This window comes from Sciurus vulgaris (assembly GCF_902686455.1).
Source record: "Sciurus vulgaris genome assembly, chromosome: 4".
In the NCBI taxonomy this organism is placed as follows: Eukaryota; Metazoa; Chordata; class Mammalia; order Rodentia; family Sciuridae; genus Sciurus; species Sciurus vulgaris.
Window position 1 is genome coordinate 157,781,982 of NC_136464.1, and position 13,478 is coordinate 157,795,459.

Below are 13,478 nucleotides of genomic sequence, written 5' to 3' on the forward strand. Positions count from 1 at the left end.
CATTATTTAAAACAACAACATTGTAGCATTAGTAACTGCAAAATATGCAACAACTGTAGCACAAAGGATATTGGCAGCAAACAGAATTGAACTGTTTTTAACTTACTGTATTGTTTGAAGATGGTAAAGGCATTAATACAGCAGACTGTAATAAGTCAAACATAGATATTATAACTTACAGGATAACCACTAAAGGAATAATACAATATATAACTAAAAAGCTAACCGAAGAGATAAAAACTGGTAAAAACAGTGGTACTATACTCGAGCTCAAAGAAGGTACAGAATGGATAAAATAAAGAACAGGGGGAAAAAGCATGATAGACTTTAAACCAACCATATCAGTATTACACTAAAAGTAAATAGTCTAAACATTATTAAAGGACTAAGATTCTCAAATTAGATATAAGAACAAGACAAAAATATAAAATGCTTACATGACACATACTTTAAGGATGCGAACAGGATGGAAACAACTGCAAATAACAGCTTAAAACTAGTATGGCTATATTAGGATCAGGCAAAGTAGACAAAGTATTCATACAGATATAAAGTGACATTTTATAATTATAAAAGTATCACTTAATCACAAAAATGGAACAATATGAAGCTTTATGTGCCAAATAACATAATTTCAAATACATAAAATAATCTCTCCCCTAATCATTACTCTCTACTCTGTCTTTCCTTTTATATTCACATTTTAAACAACCTGACATTTAATTATTTTTTTGCTTATTCACCCACCCCCAACATAACATAAGTGCCACAAAAGCAGGAAACTAGTCTGTGTAGATCACACTTTATCCTCAGTAAAAATGAGTAAACTTTTTGAGTGCCTGGTATATATTAGACACTTGATAATATATTTGTTGAACAAATTAATAAAACTACCACTAGCAACTTTTTTTCTTAGTACTGATTTTTGAAGTTCATATTATACATTAATTTTCTTCAGTTATGCAATTCTCTAACTTAAATAGTATTTAGTAAATTTCTGTTAGCCCAGGTTTTGCATGGGATGTTTAATCGAAGTTTGGAAAATGTTACTGGAAAATACATTTCCTCTTCATGAAACAAAGGCTCCAAAGCTTAAACACCACCAAAACATGCCTGTTTCTATTTACTACTTAAATATTGACTCACATAAAAATACAATTATATGAGCTTTCATGTTTATTCAGCTACACAGAAAATCAAAAACTGTCTGAAATTTGGTTATTTAATTACCAGTTGCTCATTATAGTGACATTAATACTATCTGGTATAGAGATATACCTAAATTAAACAAATTCCAAAATTTCCAACATTCTTCTATACGGGCAAAAGGAAATCTTAAAAATCAAACTTACAAGTTGTAAGAAGATATAGAAAGCAATTTAACCTTTAATACCTGGAACAAGTTTTACAGCCACATTTGTAATTTACATATACAGTGAAGATCACTGAAAAAGCTTCCTGTTGCACTGCAGCAAGAAATTTTATTTTAATGTAGATTAAATGGAATTGCCACAGAGTGCAGCAAGATAACCTCACTGAGGATCTTAAGATTTTCATAATGGAACTTGTTACAGTGAGTTAAATAATCTCTAAATGTTATACAGTACATATTTTCAAAATGAACATTATTACTGCGAGTGTGCTAACAACTGTTAGCAATTAATGTTTTATACATACTTAATTTATTGTTCTTAAAGTATGTGGCTCTCCAAATGTTAGTACATAAAATGTTATGTTCAAACAATAATAAGATAAGCCCCTAAGATGGTAACTCAGGACATTGAAATTTTGATCATTATTGCACCTATTTTTCTATAGAAAAGTGAAAAATTTACATCATGATCCTCCCCAAAAGTGAATAGACACATGGTAAAATTACAGACTCATTGGCATGGAACATAAAATCTACAATGAACATTTTTTTGTGTGTGTGAAATGATGTACATTAGTAATGGTGTATAGTGCAATGAAATCTGGGTAACTGTGATCATTCGAATAAAAATCCTCCACAATAATTTTCTCATGTTTTTATAAAATGGTCTTGAAGATATATTTCCATAAATACTTCTGGTGAGATTTAGTCAATAACAAAAATACAAAGCTATTCCTTATTCATTATGTTATAGATTTAAAAACATGCCTGTACTGCTGAAACAGAAATAGTGTGGTGTGAGAACTGAGCTAATGAAATATTAAAAAACCAATGTATCATGATCCATCATTAGCTGCCTTGATATATAGCAGCCTCCTATAATCACTGGTGTTATTATTGTTGTAAATAAAGAAAAGTTAAACACTGACAAATTAAAAACATAATTCAAGACAACTTTCTAAAAATAAAAGGTTGTTTCAAAAACATGGAAATCTTTTAAAAGAAAAATAATCACATCAACTGCAATACACACTGGAAAATAGTAAAATGTCATTTTCCAAAATAGTAGCTTCTTTATTATATCCCCCTATCTATTATAACCAATCTTGGAAATACACCTTGAACATAATGGTGTCATATATGAAAATGCTCCATTAGTCAATGTGATAAATTTAATAAGTTAGAATATGATTTTTTTTTCTTGGTGTTAACAATCATGAAAAAAACAAAACACAGCACCTGAAATGATTTGGGTAAGTATTAAGCAGTAATCTATATGTTTTGGTTCAAATTACAGTCTACATAACTGTATAAAGAATACTGCCTTATTTGTTTCTATGTTTGCAGATTACAATGAACAAGGAAAGAAAAGAAAAAGAAAAAGATCTGCTCTAAATCCAAATAAATTTTCACTTCTCCCCATCTGGACAAAGCAGAATTTCATTCAGTACTGGAAAGACTGTGTTACATATAGTAGCTGATATAGTTGGATATATCACTTCCACCCTGTCCCTACCCCCCAAAACAATTTTTTGGCTCCAAAATAAAGTACAGTAATAAGCTTTTGATGAAAAACTATGTTACGGGGTAATCTATCATACACTATGGCTAAATATGAATTTACAGAAAAAAGCACATTTTTCTCATTTTCAGCACTTTTTCATAAACATGCAAATCACTATAAAATACAAAACACTTGGCTTTCAAGAACAGATTTATAAAGACACACTGCATCAATAAAATTTTTCTTTCTGATTAATTTTACACTGTTATGAAGAACTGGTATTTTCTAAATGTGTATATATCAGATTTTATATTATAGTGTAATAATTTGCATTTTCTGAACATAATGTTCAAAAGGAATTACTTATACACAACAACATTCTAGACTATGAAAAACTCATTCAAGTTACAGAATTTTATTGATACAGTAGATTAATAAAAACTGAAAAGGGATGATAAAATGGGATAAAGAATTCGGTACATTATTTTATAACACACTCTTTAAAATTAAAATATTTTAAATCTCTTTCTTCTTAAAATTTTCACTGCCATGAAAGGTCAGGAAATTCTGGGACCAATACTGAGGTGTAAAGTAATCAAACAACTTTAGGAGTATTTCACAATTTGCATTGGTGTCCTCCCATCAGAAGCTTCTTTCTGGTGTAATGGCAGACCATTTAGCACCTCTGAAGATGAAGGGTGCCCAGGAGTAAACACTAGATAAGATACACAAGGGGAAGAGACTATTTAACACTCCAACAAATAGTGACATCAAGAAAATGACACCAATTGTTGAAAAAAATTTTTTCACAGTAAAACTGCAGAGGATACAAATACAAACACTGACAGATTACTGCTTAAGATCTATCCTAACAAACTCTTTTCAAATCAATAGATCCAGTAAACAGTTGGGTACTGTCAGTTTAAAGCCGCAGATAAAAGCTATACAAGCACTTTAGAAGTCAGAAACATTTAAAAGGAAAGAAAAAAGGATATTTACAAGTTTTTCTTTAGTTTATGTCTACATAGCCATCGCACATTACACTTTCACAAGACTCCATAGTCAATGTCATCACCATGTGTATGGCTAAAGCGTGTGACCACAAATGCATGAGGTCACAAAAGTAAGGTCCAACTGTCCACTTTTCAGCAGTCCCATTTTGTGCATCAAAGGCTTGGTTCAGCCTCAAGCTTGACAAAAAAAAAATGATTTTTTCCAAAGTTTTCATAAAGAAAATTCTATCTGTTCATCGCCTTTCCCTTTTAGAACTTCTCCGCCGTACCTTAAGAGAAAAGTCACCAGAGGCTTAATTAAAATGGGAACACATTTATTAGACATAACATAATTATTTTTTTTAACGAATCTTCATTCTCACTTGTTTCTGAATCTGCTTTCTCTTCAACCTTTCAACTTTTCTGCCTTGGCATCACATATTTAGGCCTTATAATATCCAAACCCTTACATGCCCATAAATAGCCTTTTCCAGAACAGTAAAGGGAAAAATTATTTTACATTTCTATCTGATAAGCCTAGAAAGAAATGAACAGACATCAATGTTCACAGTAAGAAAAACAACTACACATGGATTTAACATCGTTCTACTTATGTTTCTGCAGTAAAAGTAAAAATTTGATAATTATGAACTTGTGCTTGCAACTGTCCTTCTAGAAAAGTAGTTACCAAGTTTGGTTCCTAAGAGCTATCAAAGACATATAAATAATCTGAGACTTAAATATATTACCATTTACAGGCAAACACTAATTAAAGCTTAAAACTAGTTCAAAGAGGTCAGTATAAACAATAGAAATATAAAAAGAACAGCGTTTTAATAAATTTACTGTGTAGTTTTTATGATGATTAGTGAAGACATTAATCACTATTCTTCAATCTTATTTTGATTTCCACCACACCTGCCCCAAAAAAACCTTTAGGAGTTAAGTCAAACAAAGTTTGATACAATTCAGCTTGACCTACCCATGTTCATAAATGAATCCTGGAGTAGATAGGACCACTGCTTACATGAAATAGGACAAAGTCAGCAAAGAACAACTCTGGGCATTGGTCACAGAACTCAAATTGCTCAAAGGTTAGCTGAGCTGGTCTAAAGATTTACCATTTGTATATCAATACTTAGTTGTGTTAATTCTATGTTTTCCAAAGGGAAGTATCTTAGATATGTTAACTAGCAAAGTCATTCATTAGTTGAAAAAATAATTTTTCCTGGGAAGCACTACATCCCTATTTTTGCAAAAGAAGTATCTATTACCAATTTTATGAATTTTCATTAAGTTTGTACTTCAATTTCAAAAGCTGAGTTTAGTTAAAGACATGTTTTATTAGTGTTACTAATTTCTAGTCTATTATGAAACTCAAACAGAAATGAACTCATGAAATATAAATAGTATACTTCACAGATATCAATGTCCTAAAAGAAAGGTACAACTTACACATGCTTGAAGTGCTGATGCTAAACTATTACTTGTACTTCTCTACATTCCATTTAGAATTGACCTTCATGTGCTCACTATGCTATACTTACTATTCTCACTTAATTTCAGGCTTCCATAAAAGTTTTTTTTTTTTTTTTTTTTCCATTATCCAAGCTGATATTGACACTATAAACTAGCAAAGAATTACAACTGGAATTACAGGCAACACCAAGTGCCAAACAGATCTGACAAAATATTTACTGACTCTATTTTTATACTGCATACCACCACACATGACATTTTAATAAACACATACATTTACTGCAGAAACTTCCTCTTCCTCTGTTTCTTCCTGTGGAATATCATCATTGACAGGAGAGCTACCCTGAAACACATCTACTTCTTCACTTGAATCATTTTCTTTAGTAGCTGCTTGCTTGGAGCGTCCTACACGGCTATAGTAAAAACATGTAAAATAAAATGAACATTCCAGTCTTTAAGTTGTAGATTACTTCATTAGAAGAAATGCATCAAATAATTTGTGAATTCTTCTACCATTTTTATCCTCAAATACATCATGAGGTATGTATTATTTTTTTATATTCTGAGCCTATTAATTTTAGAATCTTACATACAAAGATTTACCAAAGAACAAGAATTAAGTGTGACTGACTATAACCATAAAGGGTTTCAAAACATAACCCCAAGTCTGACTCTCCTTTCACCTTCCATAACTCAGTAAAGACATCTAGGTCTACTGACAGCCCAAAGCAAAAATTCTCTGAGCAGGAAACAGTACAACATTCCTGGTCCAGAATATTCCGCTCACAGAAATCACAAACCCATTCACTTCTCCCTACTTTCATTGTTACTACCTAATTCAAACCATTCCCACCTCTTGTCTCTTCTCTTTGTAAAGTACTCTTTGCAAAAACTTTATTCATTAAGATTCATTTTGACATAATTATAAAATCATGGAATATGGTTTGCTCTAATGCAGTCCCCAGTACTTCCCCTTTCCCTCCCCTCCCCCTATTCCCTTCCTTCTACTCTAATGATCTGTCTGCTACTTACTTAGGTTTTGAAAAATTTAGTATTGAAAGAAAAGCTGATATCAATCCCCATTTAAACCTCTCCATAGACCTTAAGGGTAATTTTGTAAAACTTCCTAACTTAGCAGCAAACCCTGGCCTACCTTTGGCTCTGAATCTACCAAGATTTTTCCCACTTCAGAAACTTCAAACATAGTATTCTTTCCACCTGGAATGTCCTTCTCCCTATTCTCTTACTGTCTAACTCTTTATTATTTTCAAGTAATCAATTCACTGTTACTTTTCAAAGAAAAAACTCCCCTAATTCCCCAATCCTTCCATTACATTCACTTTGAGAACCCTAAAATTTTCCTTCAGTGCACATATCACAAGCCCTAATTCTATATTTATGTGATTATTAATGTGACTCTTTAATGACTGTATGCCCAGTAGATAGTAAGTCCCATGAGAATAAGAACCATGTTTGTTAAGTACCACTATACAGGAGGTACATAGAAGATAATGGTAATCTTTTTCAATTCCATTGAACTCAGAAAACATATACACACGTGCACGCACACGCACACACACCAGACACATCATACCATACATTATTATTCTAGTTCTGAAAAAGTTTCCTAGAGAAAGGAAATAGCTGCCAAGATAGAACACAGAATATCTCTTTCAATACAGATTTTGTAAAATAAAATGTAGGTTTTGAACATGTGTAAGAGAATTTGTATTATTTCAGAAAGTAACACATTAAGCCCTTAATTGTATGATGCCCAGATATAAAGAAACCAAAGTTACAAGGTTGAAATATATTTAACCCCTGCTACTCCCTTGTTAAAAATTTCATTACAGGTATTCAATGTTCCCTAAGAATTCTTTCTTTAGACACAGTGATGTTCCTTTGGTTGAATTCAAACACATCTGTGAAGCTGCCATAAAAATGCACTTACCTTTATCTTTAACCTGAGAGAGAAATTACATGGAGGAAGCATGAAGTACTGGCTAGACACTCAGGCAACTTTTCCTTTTCCTGTGGAATACACAGGAACAGGAAAAACTCTAAGGTAACCAAGTAACCAAGATATGTTGGCAACTGTGAAAAGTGAAGCTACAGATATAATTACATACTAGATTCTCTCAGAAAAAGTGTGCAGAATTTCTGACTAAGATAAGCTACTTATTTCCACTTATATAACCAAGGCAAAAATATTGCAAACTGTACATATCACAGTATTGATGCTCTTGTCATATTAATAATTTGTCATATTAATAATACAAGTTTGTTACTATATTTCTCTTATAAATGTCCTTGTGTGAATATCTAAAACTATATGTAAATACAGACAAGTTAATTTGATTAGGAAACAGAAACATTAAAAACTTGAGATAAACGTGATCATTTCTATGGATTTAAGAAAGATGATATGTTACCTTCCTATGACAAGTTCAAAGAATGAAAGCAGAAGTGTAAAAACAGTTTTTTACAAAGAAATAGCTGCTGAGAGGAAATATGAAGAAAAATTGTAGCTTGTAGTGATGAGGCAACCTAGTTAATGTGTAGTGATTACATAAAAATACCTGATCATCTCTTTAGATCCATGAAGTCTGTACAGGAAGTAATAAACTATTTGGTATTCATTTATAAACATCTGCCTAGACTATAAAAATATACAAATATTACCCAGAGTTTTAACTGGGGTATCAATCACCTAGGTAAGTTTACAAAAATTTATCTTGCCTAGTGTAATGGGACTAAATATTTGGAATTTAAATATAGTAAATGAACTTTTGCAAAATAATTTGAAATTGGTTTGAAATTTAATATTATTTACAACTTACACATTTTTTTTAGGTTGTGATGGTGATGGCGTTTTTGATGGTCTTCCTCGTCCTTTCTGTGGTGTGGATTGTGTGGATTCAACTGCACTAGTTTCAGGAGATTCTGCTCTGCTTTGGGGAAGACCCAAATGTGGATAGCATCAAATTATGGTTTATAATATGGTACGTAAATAGATGCAGTTTAGAGTTACACATATTTACCTCTGCTGTGCTCTCCTTGATGCTCGGTGCTGCTTGCTTTTTGACTTCTGTTCTGTATTTCCACTTTGTCTATCTTCTTCTTCCTCTTCCTCTGCTGTGGGAGGTCCAGATTTTTTTTTGTTTCCTTTTTTAGAAGTTTTCATTGTTGGCTCTTCTTTTGGTGTACCTCCACCAAGAGGTTTCGGTGGCCGGCCCCTTTTCCCCTTTTTAGGTGGACTGTTCTGTTCATCCTCATTTTCTAATAGATCTTCTTTGAGCCTTTTCTCCTCAGGCCACTGCTGTTCATCTGATTCTGAAGCTGTATGGCCTCTTTTCCGGCCTCGCTGACTGCCTTTGGGTTTCTGTTCTTGTACCAACTTAGTCAGGTCATCCATACCTAATTTCTCCTCAGGATCTGTGACAGGGTTTTTTTTCCGGCTTCTAGGCTTCTCTAATTCAGACTGAGGGGAAAGAGGATCACAATTTTTAAACTTAAAGTCAATTTTTTAAAAATAAAATTCCTGGGGCAGGGGGTATGGCTATGCAGTAGAGTACTTTCCTGGCACATGCAAGGCCCTGAGTTCAATCCCCAACACCATAAAATAAACAAATAAATAAGTAAATGAATAAATAAAATTGTTAGTATAGAATGTATAAATATTAACCAGATATCAACTGGGATATCAATGAGGTAAGTTTACAAAAATTTATTTTACCTAGTGTAACAATAAAATTGTTAGCATAAAATAAAATTTTGAACAATGAAACAAAAAAGCCTGTTATCACTACCATATACCTAAATATATAGTGCTTAAATATGTCAAATATATGTCATATAAGTCAGAACTAAGTATGTACTAGTTTGTTTTGCCATGGCATCTTGCTATATTGCTTAAGCTGCTCTCAAATTCATGGGCTAAAGCAATCTTCCAACCTCAACCTTCCAAGGAGTTGGGACGAAAGGCATGTACCACCATGCCCAGAAACTTATTCATTTTTTAATTTTAAAAAAATTCTCTAGGATAAAAGAATAAATTTTCATTCTCATTTTAAAGCTTTCTTTAGAAAGCCTCAAAAGCAAGCCTCGCAAATCAGTATTTTATCAAATTATGTATTAGTGAAGAACTATTTCATGAAAAAGAACATTTTAAATTCAGTGTGTGGTACTAAAGAAAATATATTAAAGAATCTACTTTGATAGTCAATTTTTAAAAGTTTAATTTCACTAGACAGGGCATAATAAAACAAAATATCAACTATGTTACATATCATGCTTACAACATCATAAAAGTACTATTTCTGTTTTCTAAATGTAGACTGATATAAAAGTTAAACATATCAGATATTACAAATTCTGTGAATACTTCTGAGAGATAATATTTCTAAGTATAATTCATTAACAACAAAAATAAAAGCAGTGGCTTTCAATTTTAAAATAAAATCCTAGTCTACATTCAGAGAATTTGAAATGAAAATGCTCATGGAGATTGAGAAAATTCTCCAGGGACCCAAAAATGAGAGTATATGTATGAATACTTACAATTACAATGCAAACTTAATTTCCAAAAAGCTTATCAATTTATACTCTTAAAAATCAGAAAAAGGAAAGCAATAAAAACTATCAGATTAGCTGTAATTTTAAAAAATTTTTATTAGTCACTGCATTTCCTGTGAACTGCCCAATTATATCTATGATATATGCTCTTTGACTACTTTGTTTATTGGAGTCTTAATGTTTTAATCTATATTCTTTTACCCTTTTGTGTATGTTTTAAGTTTTATTTCATATTTGCTGTTGACTGGTATAATTCATATGTTGAGTCCCCAACCACCCCGCAATGTGATGAGACTAGGAAATAGGGTCTCTGGGAAATAATTTGGTCAAGAAAAAGTCATGAGGGTGGGGACTTTATGATGGAATTAGTAGCATCCCTGTAAGAAGAAACAACTCTCCCTCTCTTATATGAGTGAAAAGTGCAAGACAGGAAGAGAGCCCTTACCACGAACTAGATCTATAGGGACCTTGACCTTGGAATGCTCAGCCTCCACAACTGTGAGATATTAAATTTCTGTTGTGTAACAGAAAAAAAAAAAAAAATGTTTCAAGTGTTTTGCCTTTAAGAAGAATGACACTGACTACTGATTTCAAACAGACACAACTTTTAGCTTTTTTAGTATCCTTCTAGTGTTCCTTTATAAAGAGTTCATGTTTGTTTAAAACTCAAGAATGAGTTTTAAATCTTAACTGTTTTCTTGACATTATCTGAAATTATTTTATTTTTCTTTTTCAGTACATTAATTTATCATACTGTATTAATTTTTTTAAACATTACACTATTCTTGAGTTCCAGCAGAAGGAAAAGACCTAAGTGAATGGATGTAGTGTGTCAGTATGTTCTTAGTTTCTTTTTAGTGCATAAATTAAAAATTACTGTTAAGAGAGATTAGAATATGAATTAAAACCAAATTTAATATGTTATCTCCAATTTTAAAAGCAACAGGTCTTTTTTATATCCAAAGATTTTAAAAGATTCTTTCAGACTTTGGAAAAGGTTAGTATATAAACAAGAAATCCAATGTCTACTTTCTTAAAAATACCACAAAATAATCTAATTTCCTAAAACACTACAAATCCTAATTTTTCATTTTTCATTGTATTGTTTTAAGAACACAGGGAATATAAAACTGAGGTAAGAAGTCAGAAATAGATACATTATCTATAAAACTAAATATTCAAATATCAATGTATATAGACAACAATTTCTTTGCTGTGAAATTTCAATGTGAAGCTGGTAGTATGCAAATAGTACTATTTTACTGTAATCTACTGGTATTTAAAATGAACTTGTGTCTCATAATGCTTATCTCATCTCTTCAAGGGTACTTCAATCAAAATCCATTTTATGAGTAAGTTTCTTATAGCATTTCTAAAAACTGGATCAACATTACACACCAACCATGAGTCACAAAAGATAGCAAAAGGTCTCCATTATAATAACAAATAAATTTCAAGAGTTCAGGAATTCAAAACTATTTCATGAAAAATAAAGCAGACTTTGTACTGTTCCAAAAGGCAATAAATGTGGAATTTATATGATATCACAACATTAAAAATCAATAAAAGCCATTTCCCAACTTTATTTGGGGGGGAGTTGGCATGTTGACATGGGTATGGTACAATATGGGAATGGACTAGTTGACATTTCCAACAAGCAAAAAATATCTTGAGTTGTCCACATAACACGTTTTCAAAGCTATAGACACCAACTCTTGAAAATGAAGAATTTTCTTCAGTAAGAGAGAATAAGAACCACAAGACAAAAATACCTTTTCCAATTCAAAGATTCTCTTCTATAAATCCAGATAATAAGATTCCTTCTGGCTATCAACTTTTAATTCTGCTTAGGGTGAAATTTTTAAATAGCTAATGAACATCAAATTACAGTATAGACAGGCATGGTGCACATGCCTGTAATTCCAGTGGCTCTGGAGGCTAGGCAGAGGGATTGCAAATTCAAAGCCTGCTTCAGCAAACTTAGTAGGGCACTAAGCAACTCAGAAAGACTCTGTCGTCAAAATAAAAATATAAAAAGGGTAGGGGACATGGCCCAGTGGTTAATCACCCATGGATTAAATCCCTGGTGCCAAAACAAAGCAAACAAACAAACAAAAAATTATAGTATAAAGGAAGGGAGTAGGGGAAGGAAAGATAGTGGAATGAGACAGACATCATTACCCTATGTACATTTATGATTACACGAATGGTGTGACTCTACATTGTGTACAACCAGAGAAATGAAAAGTTGTGCCCTATTTGTGCACGATAAATCAAAATGCGGTCTGTAAAAATAAAAATAAATCGATTCTTAAAAAAAAAAAAATGAGGATTCAGTAAGAACTTTGAAATTATAATTTTTTCTTAAGTGGAGAGGAAACAATCTGGCAAGATAAATTACTGAAGAAACCTGAAAATAATTTAAACTTTTTGGGCTATGTAATGTTGGGTCAATGGAAGACAAGAGGGACACTAATATTTCAAAGAAAGCAATAAAATAATTGTATTGATAACCTCCACCTCTATCAAATAGATTCGAACACATTAACTTTATTGTTATAACCATTAATAGAAAAGTACTACCATTATAATAACAATGAAAGATGAGCAACAATTAATTTGGGCAAGTTCATTTATTTTGTAAATCTAATTAGCTAAATACCCACAGATATTTCCTCACAGACAAGGAAATTGATTCAAACAGTCTAATCAATAACTCAAGAAATGTTTGGAGTTGTACTGAAAAGTCAAAATAAGTCCATTCATTAAGGTTACTGAGTTGTACTCATGTATTTTATATCTAAAGTAAAACATTACCAAATTTATTTTCAAATGACATTTATAAATTGGGTCTATCACAGAAGTCATTTCTACTGAAGTTTTAGGAGAACTTCCTGAACATTTCCAATCTTCACTAGAAGCTTATTTAGTAAATGGTTTAAGAAATAAAGTCAATGGAGAAGGCTTTAGGACCCTCATTCCATTTCCCTTTTGTAGGGCTAAATCTAAGCATACTATGTTAAATAAGTAAATAAATAAAACCAAGCAGTTTTGAGTATGGAATAGGCATGGTTGATTCCAAAGACAAGAATTATGATGATGATTATCAGGATGACAAACACATAAATTCAATTTAAAGAAATCGCATGGTTTAGAGGATAACTGGAAACTCAAATTTGTAAGTAAAGCAATAAAATAAAAATCAAATGCCAAATTTGAGAGTAATATTAATTAGTTTCAGTGTAAAAACTGCAATGAATAAAATTATTATAAAATCAAACCAAATATCTCACCCTTACAAGATCAGAGTCGTCTCTCTTGTCACTTTTTTTCCCCGGCAAAGGTGAAGACATTGTGTAATCTTCATTTTCACTGTGATCCATTTCAGAACTATCAAGCCTTTTAATACAGACATTTATAATTATTATTACAATCAAATAACCTTAAAAGTCTTTTTTCTTTCCTAGTATAGCTTTACAGCTTTATGAGGAAAAGTCTCATTCATTTTTGAAGATGAATATTTTGTTCTATCTTATTCAGCACTAAATCAATGAAC

The 13,478-nt window shown here is 31.6% G+C and overlaps 1 protein-coding gene across 7 annotated transcripts in view; it reads right to left on the bottom strand.

Moving 5' to 3' along the window:
- Positions 1-304: 304 nt before the first annotated feature.
- Positions 305-13,478, bottom strand: part of PDS5B (PDS5 cohesin associated factor B) — a 187,838-nt gene continuing 174,664 nt past the window's right edge. For 3 of the 7 annotated variants that reach the window (XM_079137255.1, XM_079137249.1, XM_079137253.1), the window contains 5 exons: positions 13,216-13,321; positions 8,389-8,828; positions 8,188-8,298; positions 5,622-5,760; positions 305-4,158 (listed from right to left, as the gene is read on the bottom strand). In XM_079137255.1, the coding sequence (XP_078993381.1) occupies positions 4,123-4,158; positions 5,622-5,760; positions 8,188-8,298; positions 8,389-8,828; positions 13,216-13,321 (832 nt within the window). In that variant the 3' untranslated portion in view covers positions 305-4,122. The remainder of the gene's footprint in view (positions 4,159-5,621; positions 5,761-8,187; positions 8,299-8,388; positions 8,829-13,215; positions 13,322-13,478) is intronic. The other 4 variants (XM_079137252.1, XM_079137251.1, XM_079137250.1 and 1 more) reach the window with 4 other exon arrangements.